Source organism: Fundulus heteroclitus, unplaced genomic scaffold, assembly GCF_011125445.2.
Source record: "Fundulus heteroclitus isolate FHET01 unplaced genomic scaffold, MU-UCD_Fhet_4.1 scaffold_38, whole genome shotgun sequence".
Classification (NCBI taxonomy): Eukaryota; Metazoa; Chordata; class Actinopteri; order Cyprinodontiformes; family Fundulidae; genus Fundulus; species Fundulus heteroclitus.
The window spans coordinates 2,028,891-2,055,158 of NW_023396792.1; the positions used below are offsets into that span (position 1 = coordinate 2,028,891).

Below are 26,268 nucleotides of genomic sequence, written 5' to 3' on the forward strand. Positions count from 1 at the left end.
ATTGTATAGAGGGGGGGGGGGGGGGATTTTTACACAATGCGTGGCAAAAATGTGAGGAAGTGCTAAAGGTGAGTTCAGCTCTCGAAAAGAGGAATATTTCCTGATTGACCTTTAAACTCGACAGCTGAGCTGAAACAGATGCAGTACTGACCTGATACTGTGGCTTGTACCAGTGTTTCAGATCCCAGTCCCACAAGATCATCTGGAAAAAAAGCAAAAAAAAAAACACAAGTACAGCCGTCAGTCAAACATCAGCATAGGATACACATGCTTGTGAGTTACAGAAAATATGACAAGTATCCACAGGCCTCGACCTGTGCTCCACTTTGAGCCTACTGCGTCAAAGAGGGCATGGGCGGGTCAGCAGCCGAGCCGCGCAGACCTCTGCTAGTTTATTCTGCCTCTTATCTAAACACACAGTGTAGTAAAAGTTCACATTAAGGATTTCCTGCACTACTTCGTGCACTCGCTCCCGAACGGCTGCGCCCTGCACACCGAGGCCTTTCACTCGGAGCACAAGGCAGAAAAGCAAACCACTAAAACCACCGTGGTGCGTCTACAATGGAGTTATGAGATCTTATTAAGCCCCAACTACGTCAATCGGCAGCACTTCCATGCGGTCTCTTGGTGCCCACACAGGAGCTCTCACACTTTACAGCACGGCGGGATGAAAGCTGGCACGGGTTGGGTAACACTACACCGATGAACCTGAAATAACCTGATCTCCAATGTCAAGAATGATTGCAATATAAATCAAGCAGATATTAATTGCTCACGATTGCAGCTAAGCAGGGCTATGTGCTTTAACTAAAGAGCTGTTATTTGTTTGTTTTTTTGACACACGCACACACACAATAAAATAAAAAATGCATCGCTTCAAGTTGGGCTCTTTTTAACTTGGTCCTTGGTATAAAAGGAAAAAAATGCAACTGTTGGGCCTCATCCTATCACAGCGTGGCATCATGAAGGCAAAAAAAAAAAGTCAATTGCACCAAAAAAAGAGTTTTTCATTGCTTATAAGGAGTATCCTCTGTATTGGTACAACTTAAGCACTAAAAGTAAATGTAGTTTACTGAAAGTGGCTAGCTAACAATGCTGGAATTGGTATCAGCTATCTAGGTTTCATATTTGCAATTTACATATCAGATACCAATTAATAATCCTTTGGCATCTAAAAAAAACAAAAAAAACAATAATAATAACAAATCAGCATATAGTCTTCTCTTATTCAAAATATATTTTCATCCTGATTTCCTGGTTAGATCTGAACTAAATGTTCTGCCACATTCAATGTTTTGTTGATGTTGAGATTGATATAAGCATGAAGAGCACAAGAAATAGACCGGAGAATCCTGGACTGGTGCTGATTTGACATGGATCACAGATTCTTGAAAATACAGTTTTGATTTGGGGAAACTGCCCAAAATAAATAATTAAAAAAATAGGTGTGAGACGCAGGAAGAAAGGGCCTGTTTCTGCAGCTCATGGAACAACTTCCACCAATGTTAACACACTTTTTTCTTAAGCCATCATGCAGTCTCCATGTTTGCCACAAGGGGGAGAAGACTGATTCATAATAGGAAAAAAAGCTCTTTCACAAACATCATCAGCCTAATCCCAACATGTAAACCTACAGCCAGGGATAAACATGGCACAACTGGTCACATTAAAAACTGCAAAATACGAAAAGAAACAATAATATCACAGCTCATATATATGTAGATCATTGTATTTGAACTTATAAAATAAAAGAAGAGCATGGACTTCATTTACAAAACATGCAGTCATAACAGAGAGCAGGTAAAACCTATGAGGACCCACTGATCTAAATAGATCAGTGGGTCCTCTCCTCCTAATCAGTACCTGCTTCATTGATCAAAGCGGACTGCTGGGTGTTTGTCATCAGCATCTGCACAATGCTGCCAAACATTTAATATGGCAAATAAGCCCTGCCATGGCAACCCGACATAGAGGCCAGCAAACAATGATCCGCACACCATGGCAACGAGATGGCGGGAGAAGGCCGGAGGACAGAGTTGCTGGCCTTCTGCTTGTTTAGAGAGAGAGAGAGAGAGAGAGAGAGAGAGAGAGAGAGATGGAGGAGCTGACGCAGGGGCGGACGTTGAAGAGGGGACGAGAGCAGAAGACGCGCAGGAGAGAAGAAAGTGAGCTACAGGTAGATATTAGATTCCACGGATCTTGACCCGGCCAGACACTCTCGGATGTCTGCAGAGGGTCACGCGATCGAGCGCGCCATGCGTGCCATCAGCGCCGCCGTCCCAGCATGCTTTTCATTTCCCCTCTGTACGACCGGTGCACAGGACACCAGAGAACACCGGCTTGTCCGACCGCCACAAAGCGACGAGGGCAGCCGAGACTCAAATTTTTCGGTTTTTGAAGCTGGTGTAAACGTGGAGATATAAAATTTTCCAATCGATGCATGTTTTCTTTGGAGTTGAGGACAAACAAGAGAATTTAGCGGCTCAGGAGACACGGACACCTGCACTCATGCATCTTCATAAACACAACGCCCCGCCGTGTCCTTTATGACCTAAAGCATCTGGGAAAGCGACGGGGTTTTAACATCAACACTGACGCATTTTAAATCTTCCCTTTATAGTCAACCAATTCCAACATGTTTCTTACTGAATCTGAATAAAAGTCTCCCAGTTGAGCGATCCGTCCCTTTCCTCACCATTTTGAGACCAACAGGGTTGATCAATTGCGCCCTTTTGTAAACACAAAAGGGAGCGAAAACACAATACACCTCCTAAAGAAATAAAGTTGTTTTTACATGAATTTCTTTCTATTTTTAAACCTTTTACAACTGATCATATCTCACCTGTATGTGATTTTGTGCGACTCGCAGATAGATAAAGGTGATTTATAGTGCACATCTTTTCAGACAGAGAAAAACACCATTTTTATAGGCCTACTTTAACGCTTATGTCACAGACAAAGTGAGCCAGAGATGTATGTAGACAAAGCCTTAAGCATTAGTTTGGGCATTTAAAATCGAAAACACAACCATATATACACAGATGCACACAGGTATGCACAATAAAAAAAAAAAAAAAAACTCACTCACACACAATATTTCAACATGAAATGGGTCGTAAATATTTCCTAACTGGAGTCAATAAACCTGTGCAAGCTATTAGACAGCCAGTTAGTTACACCCTTGTGTCATATTAGCCTGCCTCTGCAGTGTGGGAGGTGCGAGAACTGATAAAAACATGCTAATAAGACAGTGCGGGCGGTGGGGGGTGGAGGGGGGGGTCTATCAACGGTACGTAGGCAGGCAGGACATTTGTATGGAGAGGAGCACAGCAGTGCTGACGTCAGTCTGCAGCGACATACAGCGTCAGCAGCGGCCCGCTGCACATGCACACGCTGATGATGAGCACCGGGCTCCTGGCTGTCGAGACACCCGGGGAAAAAAATAAGATGATGTACTGTACAGAGAAAAAGAGAGAGAGAGAGAGAGAAAACGGAAAGGACAGCTTTACATCCGTGGTATTCAGCAGGATGAGCGAACCGGAGGAGACGTCTAGAGAGCGTGTTTAGTTGTGCAAGCAGTGCAGCGATGTTGGCTGTATCACACTGCCAAAGGTTTCGAGGAGGGGGAAAAAGAAAAAAGGAGGCAGACAGGGATTAGAAACCGTCTCTAAAACGAGTCTCGCAGGGATGAAAAGTTTAAAGAGTCAAACACACAGAACATTGTAAGATATAAACTTCAAAAATATTATCTGCCAATGGAATGAGTATTTTGCCCCCTAAAATAAGATAATTAGACATCCTGCACTTGAAATAAGATGATGGATTTTAAGTGCAAAAAATCTTATTCCATTGGCAGATCATCTTATTTACCTGCTCAAATCAAGGACAGATACGCTCATTTTAAGAAAATATTACTTATTTTTAGTTCTGTTTTTGCAGTGCAATAAAAGCTATCATATAACTGAACACAGTGGATTGGTTATAAAATGTATTACCACAATTTAGACCCTCACAGAACCTATTGACCTAAAAAAAAAATAAACTCATACATTATCAAAGAGGCTCTGTCCTACTTAGTAGAGCACTGTTGGTAAAAAGATGAATTATTGCCTTCAGTCATATTTTGCAAATAATAAAAAAAAATGCAGTGTTGAACCATCAGCGGACAAAAAGTTTTAACAGCAGAGGTGTCTTATAATTTCAAACATCATCAGTAAGTTTTCATCATGGAAGCATGAATAATTATTTGAACTATTTGCTTGCTATATGGCACAATATAATATCGCGCCAACTTTTTGCCAAAAGGCAAACGAGGAAAACCCTCGCATAAAAGGGGGATTTGTATGAACGGCAGAAGCTTGCGGCTGCACGTGTAGGTGGAAAAATACTTTTCCTCGGTGAAATCAGGCGGACAATCCGGAGGTCCAAAGTCTTGTAAAGATATTTCTGCATCAGCGCTGCCTTGGCATAGCAGCCGTTCACAGATTAACAGGCCCAGTTGGGTAATTACAGCTGGTCAGGGCACCCCAGGCTGTCACCGGGTGACTTTCGGAGCAAAGTGACAAGAATATGGAAATATACGCCCAGAACAAACCAACTGGATGCCCCATGGCTACAAGCACGTCTGAAAATCCATAGTAGTCAGTGAATTTTGAGACCGCAAACATTGCAGTCCATCCATGACAGAGCAGGAGAACATCGGCACCGACTTTTAGATCCAGCAGCTGACTTTGGGTTACTGATAGTGGCACAGTAATTACAATATCACCTTTATTCTATAAGTTTATTCAAAACAAAAATGCTCTTAAATGTAACATACCATATTTCAAATTAGTAGCACTGGTATACTGTATTAAATGTAAAGCAATTTTGATACACAATGTTATGTTTTACCCGAAAAAAAAAACCTGTTCAAATTCAAAGAATGGAGTGTACAGAGGAGCCTTTTGTGTTGCACAGAAACATATTGTGCTTTCCCCCCTCATCGAGCTATCCAGGTGTTGCCTCTCTAAATGTTTTATTCAACTTGTTGCCGAGTTTTTGTCATTTGACACGCCTGCAGTGACTCACTATTACACCGTGTGAAAGCAGATTCCAAGAAAAATCATTTGCTTCCTCTTCACAGCTTAGCATCCACACTATCACACAAGAGAGGACGGCGCGCTTATCAACACCATGCAGACTGAACCAGTAACCGATGATTGCTAAATTATAACACGGTAAACTTGGAACGCGGGACTTGACCCTTGTCACAGGCCTTTCCAGTCTTTGTCTCGCCCCTGAACAGAGTCGAAATCTATTTTCATTTCCAAATGAAATGGAGCATTTTTCATGTGATCTGACTGCGTTGTAGTCGGCCTACTCGCCCATTCAAAACATCATCGCCATCTAGATTTGTCTGTATTCCCTCCGGTCTTGCTTTACTTACAGAATTCACAGGTTTGAAAGATAAAGGTTGTTATTTTCTTACTGTAAATAAATAGGTAACATGTTTGTTAATAGTGACATTAAAGGGGACACATCATGCTTTTCAGTTCTTCCTTTTTCATACTGAAATCATTCAGTTGTGGTCTATACAAAGTGGAACTGCGATGCTTTGGTCTGAATTCCACGTTAATTTACCCCACGTTCAACTTTTCTGCTCTCCTAGAGACTCCAAGTAAACAAGAAAATGTATTTAAGGACTAAAATAAAGTGTATTATACATGACATGTCCCCTTTAACAGGCAACCTTTGTAGTGTTTACCACATCTGTTGCCAAAGTTATTGCCATGTAGACATGGACTATGCGGAGCGTAGAATCGGCCTTTGCTCCACCCTGCTGGTCAGAATTACATTTCTTTCTGAATTAAAGTTCTTACATGTTCCCCCTATCTTCCAAGGAACATATTCTGTGAAAACTGAAGGAACCAGGTTTGCTGTTTTGAAACTCCATGAGATGCTACAAGCAGCATTTCTGTTATGCAACCGACTGTAGGCTGGCAACACTAATTAATCTGTATAAAGAGTAGAACAGCTAAAAGTTGTAACATTCTGCTGAATAAGCATTAAAAACGGCTACAAAATTCAACAGATGTCCTGTTCTATATTTTACCTGATAGGTATATGGCATGGCTTGAAGCAGTTTGTGGAAAAAGATCATGTTATATATTTCTGTGTCAAATGATGGTTATCATGATGTTGAAATCTCTGCTGGCCCACATCTTTTGGCTAGTGGTTAAAATATTCCCTTTCATACCAAGTTCTAGTTACCACCAATGTAGCTCGCAACACAGCAAAGCACTTTTTGGAGCTTTTTTACAGGCATTTCAACAACAATACGAGCTAATCTACAAGAATACAGTGGTGTTCACATAACTTAAGTGTTGTTACGTTGCAGGCTTATTCTAAAAAAGATTTCAGAATGGTTTTCTTTAAAAGCAAACCTACACAAAATGCCCCATAATGATAATTGAAAACATGTTTTCAGACACTTGTTAATTTATTAAAAAAATGCAAACCTTTAAAAATAAAAAGGTACACGAGTGTCTCCACACCCCTTGTTAATCGAATCAAAATTGAACTTCTCTGTATCAGATTTCCACTGATCACCCTTGAGATGTTCGAGTCCACCCGTGGTAGTTTTAGTTGTTTTAACGTGTCTTGGAATGGAACACACTTCTCCATACAAGGCGTCCCATTTCTAGATCTGGACAACTGATCAATCTGAGTACAATGCTAGTCCCTTGTGGAGTTACATAAAGTAGACCATTGCTAAAGCACATGGCCAATCAGGCGTATATATAGTAGAGTAACGAATGAGTCTAACTGCAGCTGAATTGCCCTTAGGGATTAATTTAATTTTTCTGCATCTAAATCTGAGAGGCCGGATTAACATGGGAGGAGTCTTGAAGTTTTCCACAAAGCCCTTTAAAGTGCTCTTAGGCTGGTGTCGGACCAGGTAAAAGAAAATTTGCCGGTTTCTTGAAACCAAAATAAAGCTTTTTTTGCATTCATTGTCATTAGAGAGAAAAAAAAAAGCTTGCACTGCTCTTCACCTGGTTAACACCATCCCTACTGTCAAGCAAAGAGGTGGCAGCATCATGCTGCGGGTAGGTGTGTTTGCAAAGCAGAAACTGGGAGACTAGTCTGCATACAGGGTAAGATGAGAGCAGACAAATGCGGCTTATAGAAGGCAATCTGTTGCAGGGTGCTCTAGACTTCAGGCTAAGGTGACGATTCATCTTCCAACATAACAATAACCACAAAGTTTCCGATAACAAAGGTGTGGCTTCAGGAGCCACGGCGTGGAGATTCTTGAGTGGCCCTTTCAGAAAATGGAGTTAAATCACATCTCAGGAAAGACCCAGAAATGGCTGCTGACATGCCCGATCATACCTGATCTAGCTTGAGCTTCAAAATATAGGAGAAAATACTGAAAAAACGGAGGTGCCAAGCTAGTAGACACATAACCACAACTAAATACTAATCCTTATGTGTTATAAATCTTATTTTAATTTTCAAAATGTTTGAACGTTCTTTTAACCTTGTAATTATGTCTTTTTTTAGATGCTGTTATAGGAATATATATTTAAATCAGTTTTGGAAAAGGTGAAGGGATATGAATACTTCCCAATGGCAATGTACATAAATGAATGTGCTTGGACCCTAAAGCTTGTAACGCTTTAAAGTGTGACCAAGAAAAATTTTCATTGCAGGACCAGATAGCCCCAGTCTGACAGACCTACATCTTTGCATAAACACTGTAAACATATAGATAGGGATAAAAAAAAAGAAAAGAAAATAGGTGTCTGTGTTCTGCTAATCAATGCAAACTTATGCTAATTGGAAAGGGCAATTTATAGTTAAGTAACAAATGCTTCCTTTTCAGCTAAGAAAATATCATCCTTAAGATAAGTAACAGAAAGTCTGCACAGATGCATCTAACTAAAAGACGAACCATGTTTTCAGTAACTATAACGTCTCAATCAGTTATTTAAGGACAATTAACAAGACAAAACAAGGCTATTGACTTGTTTGTTCAGTTTCTGTTTGAGAGCTGCAGTGACGTGATCAAATGTGTTGGACAGAAGCCAACACATTTGATCATATTGAGAGCTCAGTTTCTTCGTCTGTCTTATTTGTTTATTTTCCTGGATATGAAGCCACCCGTGACCCATCAGGGGGCTCCCGTTTGCCTCTGTTCCTAGCTGTAAAAGAAACATTTCAGGACTCAAACACACATTTGGTTAAAATTTACATAGCTTCATTTGCAAATATGGCCCAGGCTGGTTCTCTGTTAGTGGAAAAGTTCTGGCAGGCACTTTGTGCCCAACGTGACGCAACCAAATGCACTGGCATATTACATTAAAATCCCCGCGAGCTGAATACATGGTAGGGCTTCATGAAAGTAAACTCTGGAACTCTTTGTCCTCCGTGTTGTCCAAGAATGTGAATTTTTACGAAGTTAACTAAATCTAACTGAAACCTCATCTAAAAATAGCGGCAGAAATAACAGGAAGCTAAAGGAATTTGGACAAGACTAAATGACTGATCAGCTGCAGGAGTGATCCAGCATCCAAAGCCGGTCTGGCCTACATCAACAACGCTTGCTTTCCACAAAGACGAAAGTTTACTGCTACAAAAACAGCGCTGCTTGCAGCTCTCTCATCTTCTATCTCAGAGGCACAGCATGTGGTTTTACTAGGGCACTTTGTTTACATCATCTGGTGGAAGTACAGCACGCAGCCTTTAGACACACACCTGCATTTGAAACAGGAAGGATACTGGTTGCTACCCGTACAATCATAAAACAATGCTGTTCTCTGAAAAAAGACGGCATGTCTCACAAAAGTCCTGCTTTGCTTTTCTTTTTAGTGAGCAGAATCCTTGGTAGGGAAAAGGACGGACTCACAGGACGGTGTGGTTTAAGGGATCGTTGTAAGCGATGGCTTAAAATCTAGAGAAGACAAAGGGGGTGCAAGGCCTTATTGTCTGCAGAGTTGTACGAGTAAATGCGTGCAGGCCCAGTTAGGGGAGTCAACAGCATAAACTCGCGGTGAGAGAAGCAATCACTCGGGGTTATATGAGAGAAAGCAGTGAAAGACACTTAAAGGCTCAGGCAGACTTTCCTCTATGTTGGGTTTATTAGCTCGCCCAAAAAAAAAAACAATTACAACTAGTTGTGCATCCTGTAGAAATAATTCAGATTCCCGCTGCTTTTACCACCCTCCATGGGAATCCATACGAGAGTACAGTTAAGTCTATAATTATTCATAGCCCTGGCAGGTTCAGAGTTCAAATTATTTATTTTGAACCAAGAAGATTGTTTCTGTAAGGAAATGAGGCAGGTGTCTCCTAAAGACATCAGGAAACAATGTAAAAAATAGTTGTTGTTTTTTTACATTTTCTAGAAAAATGGCATGGTGAAAATGTGTAACCATCTTAATAACCATTGAAAAATCCCTATTGGTATTAAAGCTTTTCAGCTTAACAGTCTTCAGCCTAACAGAAGCAGACACTTACTGTGGGTTAAAAGATTTACGTTTACGTAGAAAGATTTACGTAGAAAAAGTTTTTTTTTTTTTATTTAGTCAATATTATTTTACTTATTTTTCAAAGAACAAACTTTGGGTATTCAAAAAGAAAAAAGTATCCCATTGAGACTTAATAAAGAGCCACTTATGACTACATATTCATGAACTTAACCTGTTGCAGCTACTTTCAGTTTTTGGTTTTACTACAGGCATGTAGCTGTGCACCAAACCCCTTCAGAGATCAACATTTAGATCAAACAAGTCAAAGTCGCAAGCAAAAGTATTAAGAGAGTCCCTCCTTCGCTGCGAATGTAGAACACGTCACTTTAAGAAGGTTAAAAGGAAGGGCAGCATCAACATGTCAACAAATCCAGGTAAAGATTTCATGAGTGGAAAGATGGTTAATGGAGCAGTTCCTTGAACAAATTCTTGAACCACCCCCCCTCTTCTGCACAGATCTAAGGTCTGCCAGCAGCACATTCTTATTGTCAATGATGGGTCTCTAGATGCACATTTATAAGAAGAATGTATCATCGGCGCATCTGTTGGAAAAGGGAAAAAAAACAACACTTTCTGCATAAAGTCAATTCACATGTATCGACGGGGGCCGACGAGGTAACAGTCACGGGCTACAAGCCAGAGTTTAGAAGTTGTTTAAGCGAACTAAAACAAACAGGACTGTGAGATTTCTAAATCAATTCTGACTCGACTTCAAGAGTTGTTTATTTTTATCAAACTATTATTTCAGCTGAGAGTACCTAGCAAATTGTAGTTTTATTGTTATATGTCAGGAAATCAGACATACAATAAAAAAAAAAAAAAGAAAGAATTAAAGCCAACATGTTGTTGAGCAATTTCCAGATGGACTTCGGAGTTTGAGGAAACATGGACACAAATAAAACCTAAGCATCAAAGTTAAGATGATTTGCAGGTTCCCGACTTACGCGGTTGTCTTGCATTATGTCCAAACTATAATGTGAAGGTTAAAACAGACACAGAGCCGGTCTTTAAATGCTGAGCCTAAACGAACAACCGGCAGAGAGAGAAGATGCGGTCACGACACAGAAGTGCCTTCTTGACCTCTGCTGTGCTTGACGGTGTAAGGAACCCATCAAAGGGACCTGAGTTTCGACTTCATTTCGCCTCACATTTATCTTAAAAAGAAACGAGATCCTTTAAAAATTGTAGATCTTAAATTCCAGCTGGAGGTATAGGGCGGCATCATGTGTAAAAGAATCCAAAGCCGAAGAATGCGGCGAACTGTGAGGATAAATAATTGTGATCTGTCTGTGTGTAGCTTGTTGGCTTTGGCTCCTACGGCGCATTTCTGTAGGCTTGCTGCTGCTGCTGGTCACATAAAGCGGAGCTTGCACAACGACAAAAACAACACGCAGGAACAACAAAAATGCCACAATATGAGTAAGGTCAACCCCAGTGCGTCACTGATGAACTTTTTCCCACAATGGTATGTTTTTTTTTTTTTTTTTTTTTTTGCTCGAGCAGCCTGAAACTGTTTGACTGCTCTAGACACCCAAACCCAGCAGGAAGCTACAAATGCTGGCAAAATACAGTCTGCATACCACATACGAAGAAAAAAAAAAACTAATGAGGTTCTGTTTGGATGTGACCGACAACGTGGCCGTCTCTGCTTCCCTTTCCTTCTTGTTTAACTTTAAAAAAAAAAAAAAAAAAGTCAGAAAACGTTAAACACGTGCGCAAACTGTTAAAAGATAGGAAACGAGCACTGAAGGTTTGTTTGGACGTGCTGTTTGAAAGCGTGGCGCTTAAAGTCGCAGCTGCTTGTCAGGTACACTCTGGAGTCTCAGTTGGGCTCTGCTCTCAGCTTAAAGAAAAGGACTGAAGAAAAAGAACCACCTGAGAGGACTCGGTGATTGGAGCCACGCTGACTTCACGATAAAGCACAAAAGAAATAATAATAATTTAAGTCAGAAACAGGAGAAGGAATGCGACTTGACACGATGCACCATAACTCACATAAAGGGTTTTTTCGTCCGTCCGCGCATGACTTTGGCCCCACATTTACTAGAAACCACTCAGTAAATCATGCCCCTATAAATAGTAGAAGACAGTGAGCAGTGCAGGCTGTGCAGGCAGGTTACGTTTTATCTGAGCCCACACTTTCTGTTGACCTGAAATGCAGCAATTCATCGCTATCACATGAGACTGGCAAGAATACAGCCATAGGTGACCTTTGGAGAACAGTGGCACCGAGCCTACGTGGAAATACTCTGAATTAAAGTTCTCAAAAGTCCTTTCTGATGACATTGATTTGCAAGATCAGACAGTTATATATATTTATATATATAATCCAGTTTAACAAAGTTCTTTGTGATCCAATCAGTGTTGCTTCAAGATATGAAAAGAAAGGAAAACAGAGCAACTTGTGTTTTATTGGTACAGCATGTACCTGCAGCCTGTTTTTTTTTTTTCCTTTCTTTAAGCTGTACTTCCTGCTGTCGATGGCGGTCCAAGGTTTTGTTTACTCAAAAGCACTGAAAGTTAGTAATATCAAAGCCCGAGTATATGCCAGGGGGACAAAGGTCATCGCAATACAAGAGTTTTCTTTTAAACCGTCTCCAAAGCCGTCCTGCTCCGAGCAAGAAAATCACGAACCCGGTTAGGATTCATACGGAGACGTTTGCTCGCATGAATTATTTAGGACTATTCTACACAGATGCCTGCAACAGACACGTTGATGCCATCAGAGAGAATTGGAGCTTTTAGTCTGTTCATTAAGCCGTGCTCTTTTGCTTTCCTTTCTCTTTGCGAACTCTTGAATTATTGATGCTGTTAAGTTTTACGATTACGCTATGCAATGGTACGATAAACCGGCTAATCAAATCTGTGCCGGCTAAAATAAAATAAAATAAAAATGTTGAGCTCTGACTACACTGGCGCAACATCACACCTTACTGCACTGTGTTCATTGAAAAGGACAGACTACAACTATTTTGGGTCCAAATCAATTCATGATTAACACAGCACTTCCTTACATAACCGATTAATTGCCATTTCTAAAAACTACAATTTTTTCGGGAGTTTTTAAATTTTGTCTATTTAAAACGAGCTCAAACATCAAGCATCTCTATAAAACTGGGGAAAAACAAAACAAAAAAAACATTAACATTAAAGCATAAGAACGGCAGAATGGTGTCTGTGACGTTATGCTGACCACAGAAAGTTTAAATTCCATATTTTGTGGCCACTTTAAAGTGTACAAAAAGCTTTAAAATAAAGTCGTTTTTTATCCAAGCAGCATCATCTGAGACTGATACATTTAGAAAAATCCAACTTTTCCATGGAGAATCTTTTTTTTTTTTTTCAACTGAGCTTTAAGAACAGTAATTGTTCATAAAAATCTCTGGTGCATCTAACAATTCCTATGAAAGACACAAGACTGAAGCAATACTTAATTACAATTAAGCCCAAATTCATACCTCTGTCAGATTTAAATTCATGATATACATTTCATTTTTAGCCAAACAAGAAGCTTTTTCCTGTAAGGAAACGAAACAGGCGTCACTAAGAGAATAGAAGAAAAATGTAGAAAGGGTATAAATTTGGAAGAAAGAAAATAATAAAAATGTCTTTCTATTTACATTAAAATTTTTTTAAAACGGTATTTTGAAATGTTTCTCAATAATCGATGGAAACATCATTATTACAGAAATCAAACTGTTGCTGAGCAGTCGACTTGTCTTTGGTGGTCGGAAGGCCTCCTCGCCATCACCCTAATCTTTTGCTCCTTCCACAGAATCAAGGACTCTGGCTGGGCCACTTCAAAATGTTAATACAGCTGTCAGAAGAAACATGGTAAAGTTACAAGATTGCTTTAAACCTAAATCAGCCAGGGGCATGAATAACATTACATCGCTCTTTACGCTGATCGGATCGCCGCTGAAACTTGAATGTTTAATTCGTGGCTCCTCTTTTTATCCTAAGATATACACATAAGCTGACACAGAGGCCCATTTCTCTTAGGCTCTCTCCAAAATGGGCAAAACAAAAGCACATGCCTTTCAACCGCGGTGGACGTGTGTTGATTTTCATAAAGCGGGAAACGGCTAAAAGAAAATAGCCACTTGTCTAAATCTGACTAAGCTGCAGCCGAAGCAGCAACAACAACTGGAACGGTGACTAACAAGGCTGGACGAGGACCCGGGCCTGTTGTCCCGCTGCAATGTAGGATTACTCATCTTTATCGAGGGTGCCAACATGCCCTCCGTGTATCCTTTTTCTGACCCGAGGAGCACTGAGCGCAACATATGCTTCAGAAAGCTTGCAGACCTGAGCACAACAGGAAGGTTATACCTGATATGGACATGAGAGCTCGACGAGGAAAGGCTCGAAGCCTTGTAAGGGAACATCTGGTTTTATCATGGAATCAGCGCAGGCTCCTCTCATAAACACAAGCTAACGCCTGAGCCCTGGAGCTCTGGCCAATAACAAGCATGTGAACACAAACGCCATCCATCAGAGCCGAGCACCAGTAGGAGGAGTTCGCGGGGAAGTGGAGACGGAGGGAGAGAGGGAGCGAGACAGAGGGGAACGGCGAGAGAAGAGCCCACAACAGAGGGGAGGTAAATCATTTACAAGCCAGCCAAGCGACAGTGGCTGCAGACAGCTTCTTGTTTTGCCTTTTCACATATCGCGGTCCACAACGCCGCTACGAAAGTGTGACGAGGGAGCTTAACGTTAGACGCTGGCGGAGCTAAAGGTCAAGCTCGAAAGCGGACTGGGGCGCCCTGAATCACCTCGTCAATCAGCCTTATAATTAAAGCTAAATCAAAACTAATAATCCCACAGCTAGAAGGTCTGAGAAGTGTTTCGCCAAATTTGGCTGATTGGTCTGGATAGATTCTCAGTGAGACGCCGGCTGGCTGGCCCGTAGTGACGGGGGACGTGTTTCAGCCTGTTCTTCTTTACTCTGTTGATCTTTATGGGAAGGTCTGGGCAGGATCACAGAAAGAAAGGTCAGCGTCACGGATGTCCCTCTCAAAGACGTCTCACAGGAAACAGTTTATCGGTAGGGGGGCATATATAAGCCCTCCACGGTGACTTAGCCACATCACTATCCAACGAGGCCAGCCGTGGCAACTTTAGCACAAATATGAAGAGAAACATGGACTGACAATCTCTTGACCAATAAGGGGAGCCTGGGCTAAAAAAAAAAAAAAGGGGGGGGGGGGGGGGGAGGATAGTGTTTTGGGTAGACAGGAGAAAAGCAGGGCACGAGAAATGCAGAGCATGCATTTTAGACATAGACTGCCACAGATTTAAAAAAAAAATTAAATGTAATAATCAAAAAGGCGTGCTTTTTGCAAATAGTTTGGTTTTACATCGTAACGCTGAGGTTCTTTCAGTGTTTTAGAAGAAAAAAAGTTTTCCTGCTGATACACAAATGTGAATTTTCTGGAGACAAACCACATAGAACCCAGTTTAGTAATGTGCTTACCAATATCAGTCAATGGCTAATCCCCCACACCAAAAAAAAAGCATCTACATACAGCAAACTAATAAAAAAGACACAAAGCAACAATCCAATTTTTCCGCATGACCAAACAACCAAATACTTTTGCTTCTCCGGCAACGAGGCGCTCAACAACGTCTCTCTTGTTCAATCGTCCAAGAACATAAAACCAATCTCTCAGAACGACCATGAAGAACACGCTGCTCACATAAAATACCAACAGGCTAAGGTGCCGCGTCCCAGGGTTTACAAGAAAAAAACAAGAGGAAAATGGCATGATCGAAGAAGAACAAGTCTGTCGTACAGTCAGCGGCCGTCTGGATTTAAATTTGCACAGACACTCTTGGTCAAAATCCTAAGACTGGACAAAATATTCGTATTTTTGTACGGGTTAAACGTTAAGCTACAAATTGCATGAAGGGGGGGGGGGGGACAGGAGCAAGAGATAAAACGACTACAACTGGCAATTTATTGAACACAATGTTTCGACTCAAGGTGTGCGTGAGCTGATTAAAAGTTGATGACTTCAAAAATGCGTTCAGGCACGCTTGGTGCGAGTGTTTCCAGCAGCAGGCTGGTGGGAATGTCGCTGCGGGATCATTTCATTAAAGGCTCCAGTCTGGAACAGACCTCTTGTTTTTGTAAATCCTTTACTGCCATCCATCCCCAAATGTTTTAAGTGGGATTTAGATCAAGGGAACACGCAGGGACATTATTCTCCTGGACAAGGTCCTCTGTTAGACGGTTATGATGAACTGCAGCGCTGTCCTGTTGAAAGACCCCGGCTGCACTGCAAAGGGAAAGGCCCCTCAGACAAGACCAACATCGCCATTTTGTTAGATGTCCCTTCAGCCATCAGGACCGGCAGTACCATTTTATTCCCAGAAAAAAAAAAAAAATCTTCTACACCTCTTATTTTGTCGCATCTTTTGGTTCTAGCTTGCCAACTCCAAATGTGAAGGTTAGTGGTGTGGGAGCAGATGTGGCTTCTGAGGGAGTTCCTTGTTCTTTAAGCCCTTTTCTGACACATCCTGTCTTATGGTTACTGGGCAGCAATCCGGCCGTAGTCTTTGGTCAAGAGTCGGCCATGCAGGATCATCTAGTTCGACACAGGTAAAATGACTCTGGGTCTACAACTTGGCTTTTTTTCTACCATAGCCATTGAGATCTACAAAGAATCTGCAGCCCAGCCATCCTGCTTCCTTAAAAGACAGAAAGCCCTTCTGCCTTTGCCATCAGGGAGTCGACTCGAGACATCGCATCTCAGAAAATGACACGCTCTGCAGGTTTCTGTGCCAATCTGGACTTTTTAAGGCAATCGATCGTAAACATTTGATCTGCTAAAGATCCGCCTGTGTTGATTTCAAACGCAGGTTTTCAATTAACTGCCCACTCTGTGTCGTCTCTGACTCCTCTTCCTTCCTTCTGCATTTTGAAGCTCTACTTGGGACACAGTCTTGACATGAAACCTTAAATAGCAGCAAAGCAAAAACACGCTTTCTTTTTAGCACAAAATTATTTAATATAAATAGCAATATTTAAGTAAATTAATGAGGTTTGTTTTGTTTGGTTTTTTTTTGTAATCGTTGAAAATAAAATAAAATGCATATTCCAGACTTCTGGCACATAAAAAAAAAAAGCATCTCAGGAAGGATATTTAACGAGACGCTTTAATCGCCGGATGCATCACTCATATGACTCCCTTTTCAAGTGAACACAGGATATTTCATTTATTTGCAGATACTAATCTTCGGCCATTGTTGCGTCCAACAAACATAAATCCCCGCCCGGCCCTGTCCATTTGATTAAGTGTGCAAAGTCCGTTTTAAATCACCGTTATAAACGACGCGTGAAATGGAAGCGGTAGAAAAATCCCTCCAGCCTGAAGTTGACTGAAATTAAATAATTAACAAAGCCCCACTTCCTGACGTGCAGATCGCAAGTTTAGACAGAGAGCTGCCTGCCACCAACGGCGGCTTTTATCCCATCTTAAAAGAGAGCAGCATCGGCGAGTCGGGCTGACAGCGTGTGGGTCAGGTCCTCGGAACCGCGAGAGATCAGCCTTTTAAAACCGAGAGTGACCAGAGCTCGGCGGATGCTGCCCTGCACCACCTGAAAGGCATAAATACTAGAAGTGACTATCCAGTGAGTCAGACACAAACTTTAGATGGGTTTACTAAACAAACTTAAGGAGGGAAAAAAAGGTCACCTGTACACATTTGCCTTGGACTTCTGTACAACTGCAGGTCATGTTTTTGTTTTCCCTTATCCGCAGCAACTTTCTAGGTATTTTAGTGTTATGGCTGTATGGCTGAACAATAATACCAGCACAGACTTGCCATGTATCAAAGATGTTCAGCTTGCTTTATAGACGAACAACCAGTCCAGGATTCCACTGCTGCTCCCACTTTGTAGTTTCATAAACGTAAAACGTTTCTGCGCTTACATCTGTGACGTTTCATCACTAGAGATGCAACCATCTGAGAGCAGACGGGCCGATTTACATGATTTTATTTTTAAGGACAATAAACAAAATAAAACAGAAAACTGGGCTGCAGATTCCTTAACAGAGGAGTTTGTTTTTAAACCTATTAGAAAATGAAGGAATTACAAGATTATTGACAGGTTTATGCATCGAAGCATACAACCTTTATCTGACCTGACGTGTCAAGCCTCTTGGCAACCGTGGCATAAAACTTTCTGTATGATCATTTTGCACGTAAAGAGTTCACCGTCCCACGCACACATGCTGCGCCCCCCTCCCCCTCTCCCGAGCAAGCTAAAGCCGAGTGCCTATGATGCCATGCCAGCCTGCCGGCTGTCAGTATGTGGCAGCAAGGCCACTGTTGATTCAGCTGATCCTTGGATACAGGGTTCAGATAGGTGAGGACAAAGCAGGTCAAACTGCAGCTGGCAACAGAATTTCAGGATTACATCCATAAATAACGACCCTTTTTTTTTAGCATTTCTGATGCATAAACAAATAAAATTGCAAAGTGTTTTGTTCATCCTGCTCCTTTGGTTCACTTTTATGATTAACAGGCTAAAAAACTGATTTAAATCTCTTGCACTTACACATAGTGTGATTTGCTCTACTTTTTTCTTTCAAATCAAAATCTTAAATAAAATGTATTTAAAGAAATGTCAACAATTTTATTAAGTGCAACTTGATTTAGTAATAGACAATTTATATTTGTCTATTACTCTATTACTGTTTTGTAATACTGATGCATTAGTTTTTGTATAAAGCAATATAAAGCAATAGTTTTTGTTCCCTCCGGTGCAAAGACTAAATTTGTTGTGGGAATTTTATCAGCAAAACGATGAGTATATCTGCAGGTATTCAGAAAACCTTCAATCCGTATTGATATGCTAATTAGCCACATGCTATGTTGAACATTGACATAATGCAACACCAACAGACAGTTCCGGGCTATTTGGGTAATAAATAAATAGATAATTAAGGAAATAATTGCCCTGCCAGTTTAACCTCAAGTATATCATCTGAACATCCCAAGGATAAACATAATCAGTCTAAATGAGCACATTTATTTGTGTCTTTCATTTTTGGCATGCCTTTCCTAAGAATCCCCAATGACAACTATCTTTGCACATTTATAGGCATGATAACAGTTTTGTGCCGACCACAGAGACCAGGCAGTTGGAGAGGAATGAAGGGCATTACTGAAAAAATGAGGTTATGGGTAAGGATGAGCAGTGTTTTAAAAAGTATCGTTGAAATATTTGTACACAATATTACTTTTGCAAAGGGCAGTTTGGAATGCAACATTTGTTGTCATTACATGCGTCACAAATTCACGCTTTGCGTGCCAACAACAACCTTCAGTGTGTTGGATGGAGTATCAGCTGACTATGCGTGAGCCCATTTAAGAGGTATGTTCACTGTGTGGTACACAAAAATAATTTAAAAAATGTTTAATGTATTCTAACTGCTTTAATTTAAAACAGAAAAGCAACAATTATTCCAACTGCTGTTAGAAAAGTAACATGTGGACTACTGTTACGGCCACTGGTCGTAACAACTACTATAGTTAAAAATAATATTGTCACCTATACTTTTTATACACTGGCTTAAATATAGAATTAAAACCCACTTTGTAGCAGTTTTTAAATGCTTATCCATCCATCCATCCATCCATCCATCCATCCATTCATAATTTATAATTATTTACAGCTTATAGTTATTTACAATATTTATAGTTACAAATTGATACTTTCCTTTTTACAAAACAACAAAATAAGAATAGGGTTAGGTGTCAAAATAACAACAATATTTGTATTTTTACAGGACCTGTCCTGAATTAAAAAACAGTTTTTCATCTTAACCTTTGTTATGAATTTTGTATGCAGTGTTATTCTTACAAAGGAATAATTACAAAAAAGGAAAACTGCAATACTAATTCTGACTATTTATATGACAATATCCATTAAGTGTAACCTACTTTTAACCTTTTCCCCTGATTTTCCATCAACACAATGACTCCATGAACTATTGCATCTTGGTTAATAAGATGTACCTTAAGGTCTCAGCAGAAAACACGATGAAAGACAGTCAAATACATTTTCTGCATAGAAAATATATGAGTCTACCAAAAGATTGCATCCAAGCAGTGCTTTGCGAAGTCTTTTGTTCAGCTGCAGTTTTTATTTGCTTACATTCATCTATTCCACCACTTCCCCGAAAATGAAGCCCACATATTAAACATGAAAAGTGAGACAGTGACTGGAAATATTTCCAAACAGCCAGTGTTTATGTCGCAGGGGAGGGAAAAGTGTATCAGCCTTCTTTTAACCAGATGACTTGCTTTACTCAGAAACAGATAGGGGAGGGGGAGCACTGCATTACTTCATGCTCCATACAGCCAGGGTAACCTTCAACCCCTTCCAACACTTTTCTGGCACCTCCTTAAGGGTGGCATTACTTAAAATTTTACTTTGACACCAGTGCTTGTAGTCTCAAAGACTCCTAATAATGTTACTGAAAAGTGCTTAATAAATAAATTTGCCTTGCATAAAAGTAGCTCTTAGTGACAACATTTTAGGAAAAATCTTATTTTTTTACCTCAGTAAGATAAAAGTTATTCACAAAGCTCCCTAAGCTTCAAGAGACTTCCTAAAGTGAAACAATATTAGGAGTAGTGAGGAGGACTTTTAGCGAGCCTAAGAGCATCTTAGGCAGGGAAACGGAGAAAGATGATTGGCTGATCCACCACTTAAACAGTGTAGGAAATGAGCACATAAACTTTTTTTTAACAATCATACAATTATTAATATGTAGATAAGATACATTTTATCATCCCCATTGGGGGAAATTAATTCATTTCAGCAGGAGGACGGGTTAAAGGTACGGCTCTAGTAACATCATTTTGTTGAGGATAAATAAGTAATGGTGAAAATATATTGAATAATCATGAATAAAAATTGAAGAAATGTACAAAGAATATTGTCCACAGAATTTTTTTTCTTATTTACAGAAATGCTCTCAATAATAAACATTTTAGAAGAAATTGAAAAAGTTGCAGAAAAATAACTACATAAATACACTCCAGCCATGATAAAAAAAAGGTGATATAGTATTTACTTTATTGTACATGATGATGTCAGTAGCCTAAATGGTTACATTAAGTTTGCTTGTGTTACACCATCTCCTCTCTGGCTTTTGATTGCTCCACGGAGCGCTTCTCACTTTCCAGGCTGGTGCATTAAAGCACTAAAATGAGCAGAGAAAAAGAGCTGCATTCATCTGTGCTGCAAAGTCGGCCTATTTCCGCCGTGATCCAGGGACCAGTTCACCTTTCATCACTCCTCTATTCCCCTCCCAGAGCTGTGCGGACAGAGGCGCTGCTCCTCTCGGTTTTATCCACTTTTTTTTTCTTCATTTTATGTCTGTCGTTTTGCCAAATTAAATCACTTTGTAGATGCAGGAAATAATATTAATATCAAATGGATGAAGAAGTAAAATGACCAGTATGGTGAGCAAACATCATAAGTAAATAGAAATAATAATGAGGATGTAAATAAGGTGCGTTCGAACATTTTGATGCTGTGTGACAATAATTTAATTTAGCTAAGTTTTATCATCATATCACACATTTCTAAATCCAGTATAATTGGTTAATTTCTTTCCTTTGATCATTAGGAGCATATTTGTTGTGTTGTCTTTTTCTTGTACTATCAACCAATCACAGCTCTTAAAAGACAACGTCAAACTTAGCAATGGGGTCAACCACACCTCCTCACTAAGTTACAATTCTCTGTTGTCTCCTTACTCCTTACTCAGAGTCGCTTTCAGCAGCGATCTGAATCGCTCTGAAGCTAAAACTCCGAGGTAGGAATTTTTAGGCTATAATAGGAGCTCTCTGAGAGGACTCTGAGATTAATTATGAACACTGAACGTCAATTAGCGCCTTCACTCGACACAGCCAACAGATTTAGAGCTGTTAAAGGTTTTAGGGAGATTGGACACATCAAAATGGCAGATAAGAAGCGCCGAATGAGGAAAAAGTGAATTTACCACAACTGAGATCACCATCAAAGTATCCATTTTAATTGTATCAATCGGCTGATTTTCTAACGTCATGCAGCCCCATCATGGTGTGATTATCCATAGACTTTATTTAGACTACTTCATAGACCGTAGGGGCATCCATCAATCACAATTACATACTACAAACATGCAGACAGCTGTCTTCAGCTATATCTATCCATCTCCTGCGTATCAAGTAGATCAACCTGATGTACTCTCTGTCAAAGCTCTCATATTGACTGTATAGTAGCTGTAAAAAGAAGAGTTGGACTGCTGTTTGAGTCTTTAGAGTTAGGAGTCTCTTTGGTAGAGTCTATCAGGGTCAAATCTAGGCAGCACTGCCATAAGCGAGAAAAGAAGAGCATTGCATGTGAGGAGCGGTTGAGTAAGAGGCCGATTGCTGGCAAGTGTTTACCTCAAATAGCGTCAATCATATCAAGAACAACCTGCTGTGCAGATATCACAGGGACAGGCAAAGTTATGCACCTTTGTCAGACACAACTATAGGAAGTGTGCGCACGTGTGTATGGGGGTATCTCAGTGCATGTGTGCTGGGGGAGGGGTTAAAGAGAAGAAAAAGGGAGACGGACTAAAGAAAAAGTGAAGAAAAGGGGGTGGGGATTGGCAGAGAGAAGTTCTCCAATGAACTAATTTTTAAACCTTCCCTTTTTTAAAAGATTTACATGAACTGTAAGTCCAATCAAACAAATTGCGCGCGGTTACCGAAAACGGTGATCCAGTTCGGCCGGGTTTTGGGTTTTCATTGCAGTGACTAACAGTGCTTCACAGTTTTGCCCTTTTCAGTGGGATCTGCCCTCAGCTGCAAAACACACACAAGCCCTCCTCTGTAGCTGCGGCTGACGTCAACCGTCACTTAGCAACAGCCTTTTGGTGTAAAAGCAGCAGCGCTGACACCGTTTTCAAAAGAGGCGCACGGAGAAAGACAGAAATTCAGAGGGAGATAGACAGAGAGAGGCCGAAATGACCGTGGGGGGACTAAAGAGTCACATTTCCACAGATCTTACTCAATCAGGATTTGGTGGGAAACCAGGGGAAGGATTATGTCATTTCTATAAAGTTTTCTGGAAACAATTAACAGTCTGTAAACGCTGTGGTATGTAGTCATTTAAATACAAGTCAAATTGACTACATCCTCCGCTGTTATCTACTTAAATTCCCACAGAGGCTATTTAACTGAGGTTCTCCCACCTATGTCATAGCTGTCGGATTTAGCCACTTCTTCCACTGGACTGAGCAAACACGCTGCAAGCCCCAAAGCTACCCTGTCTGAAACGTTTGGAGCCTCTGGTAAAATTTAAAAGAAAATTTAAAAAAAAAAGAAAAACAATCTACACCGTCAGGTGGAAAGAGATAGATGTTTTTACAGAAAGACCCAACAGCTTTGTGCCCACTCTGGTATTACTTATTTTTCCTTTAACTTACCTGGTGTTATGTGTTGAAGTGCATGAGAAGTATGTCTAATTGGTTCAAACATAGCTGACGGCAATGGCGCGCCCTCAATGCTCCAAATTACAGTGCAAAAAAAGAAGAAAAAAGCCAGAAAAGGATATATATATATATATATATATATATATATATATATATATATATATATATATCCTTATATATATATATATATATATATATATATATATATATATATATATATATATATATCCTTATATATATATATATATATATATATATATATATATATATATATATATATATATATATATATTATATATATATATGTGTGTGTGTGTGTGTGTGTGTGCAAAGAGACAAGGTCTTTATTAAACATGACTAGAGAAAAATGAACACAAAGAGGGCATGCAAACCTATTTTATACCATAAAACAATAAAAACCCTACATCTGCTAATGCAGCTAAATATGATTAACTTCACAACTATATCGGCAACAAAATAATAAAAAAGGTAAGATAAGTGGAAGCAAAGTCCTTCGCTGATATCTCGTGAGGTCTTTCTTCTTTTTTTTCAGGTGGCCCTTCTGACACCGGAGTCATTAGGCTAAGCTCAGCTAGGCCTATCACCAAAACTAAAGAGCTGCAAGCTAATTGCTGGTGATCGTGACGCACAACGTTTCCAGGGCAACCCGAGTTTTGGAGTCCCCGCTCCAGCATTTCCTCATCTGTTTGCACTCACACCAGCAGGCTGACAATGTAGTCGCTGCATCCTGTTTCACTCTGCAGTCAGCCAAACGCAGAGTCTCGCTCGCTCGCTCAGCTTAACCCTTTCTCCTGGCCCCGCCGCGCCAATGAAACATTTAAAGCACCTATGCAAAAGCACTCCTGGCATTAAAAAAGGCCAACAGAAGCCGCCACCATCTGGCTCCAATAACAGGAGCCAAGTTTTAACTCGCCACAACATGAGCAAATGCAAACTTTGGATGTATTGGTAAAAAAAAGAATTAAGATAAAAACCTTAAAATTAAGTTGATGTTCCTGGCTACTATCCAAGCAACCTGCGCTATCAAGGAGGAGTTGCTAAGCAATAAATTGGCACATCTTCTGCGGCCGAAACGCGAGCTTACAAAACACACAGGTTAACTTCAGGGGATACGAGTTAAACAACAGCTCAGCTTAAGCCGCATCTCATCAAACAGAGTCATAAAAAAAAAAATCATCTTAAATCCTTGTTTAAAAAACACATTGAACATGGGAACACCTGCGTTTTATTCATAAATATCTGAGATATACAAAAACTAACAATAAAACTGTGAATACCACTGAGGCAAAGCTAATTGATACAACAGAAATTAAAAATTCCAGCTTTAACGTCCCGTCATTTTAAAAGGCGATTTAGATCCAAACAAAAACAATAATGTTTGTCTTCTAATATTTTCTATCCTGTTAGCAAGGTGCTGTTTTCAGAAACCTTAAATTACATTCAATTATAAATCAAACACAAAACATTATGTCAGTATTTTAGCTTTCTAAATTATTTAAACACACACTCATGCATACACACATATGCCGTATTTGTTGTAGGTGTGTATGACGCAGCCTTCGTGTGTCAGAAGCACAGAGCATACTTTAAAAAGGGACTTTTTAAAATACACTTTAGACACAAAATTGCTGAATCTAAGCTAGTTTCATTTCGGATTTAAAGCACACGCTGACCAGCGTGTGGAGAACTGACTGCATTGGAAAATGAAACGGCTCACTGCAGACACACGCTCACACGCTTCCCTTGAATTGCATACACTGTTCACACTGTGGTTGAGATCTGATCTGATTAAAAAGGCAAAAACCTTTGCATTAAACACGTGAAAAACAAATAAAGACACGGTGACACCGTCACGAGGAGGGGGGGGGGTACAGCTGATTAGTTACGGATGCTGGCCACACCCACACCCAAACTGAACTAAAAGTTTTATTGTGAATTACTCATGGCCTGTCTCACTAAAATACTCATGAGATAAGAGATATTAATCGTTACATAACCGGTTTAGTATACTTAAGTTATACCTCTGTGCTCCTAAAAAAGACGGCCTGAAAATGGAGGAGGGCTTCAGCAAAATGTAAGCAGTTTATAAAACGGTCAAACACGGGGTCCTGACACACGAACTAAGAAAAGGCTGTCTGTTGCTTTTGTTTATTATTTTCTGGCCGATTAAGCTGACCTGAAGCCCAATTATCTATTCTCCCTGCTGCATCTCAACGTTTGCTGTCGTACGGCGTCTTTTCAGCCTGTCTCATCGCCGCTCAAGGCAGGCCCTATATTCTGCCGGGCAATTAATAAGACTTCGTCTAATTTTTTTATTTTTTTTTTCCCCACTCCTCCTCTTTGCAATCACCCTGTAGTACGTCACTCGGTTGTGACGTCAATGTTATATCATTCCACATGGCTTAACAGAGAGCTAACGTGACAGCTGAGAGCTGCCCTGCGTTTCCACCGCTCTCCCTCCAGCCTTCCCCTCCACAGTCTGCTCCTCTGTTCTTGTCTGCAGGTGGGTGAGGTGGGGGGGGGGATTAAGTGTTTAATTTACCCCTGCCTGCCCCCGTAGAGTGGAACCACACAAAAACACGGTATGCTCCTTGAATCTGCGTTGCGCTAACAGCGCGAGCGCTGAGGTTCTTCAGGTGAAGCAGATTCAACGTTTTATGCCCTGCAAGGCAGAACATGAAATGTTCTTTAAAAAAATAAAATGTGTTTCATAGTTTTTTTTCTTTATTATGTACAGTCTGGAGGGGGGGGGGGTGCAATGTAATTTCCAGACGTGCAATTATTTATTCTGACCAACTGGCAATTTAAATAAATGATTTGTTCCTTTATTTGCCTCTTAGACAAGCCGGAGGTTTTAAAATGAAACAATTAAACAGTATGTTTTAGTTGGGATATTTTGTGACAGCACACTTTATTCTCCCTTTGATGTCAGTCACAGAAATGTACCAATCAATCAGCCAGAGACTGGGATCGGCTGATTTTCCCCCTTAACAGCACTGTTGGTGACCAGCAGGTAAGATACTGAAAGATCTGGAGGGTTCTCCATATTCATTGAAAGTATCAAAACAAAGAACTTCCAACATTCAAGCGCTATAACTGCATCAACCCACAGCATGTACTTTGATACATTTTGGTGGCGGGTTCAACAGAAATCAGATAAAGGTTGGGTTGAGACGTAAGTTGACGCATGGTTTTGGATGATCTTGAAACATCTTCTATTGGATCCTACACCGCTATCCATCAAA

At 40.4% G+C, this 26,268-nt stretch overlaps 1 protein-coding gene across 2 annotated transcripts in view; it reads right to left on the bottom strand.

Moving 5' to 3' along the window:
- The window catches only part of pde3b (phosphodiesterase 3B), a 52,442-nt gene that overhangs the window by 17,292 nt on the left and 8,882 nt on the right, over positions 1 to 26,268 (bottom strand). For both annotated transcript variants that reach the window (XM_036130791.1, XM_012850680.3), the window contains exon 2: positions 152 to 202. In XM_036130791.1, the coding sequence (XP_035986684.1) occupies positions 152 to 202 (51 nt within the window). The remainder of the gene's footprint in view (positions 1 to 151; positions 203 to 26,268) is intronic.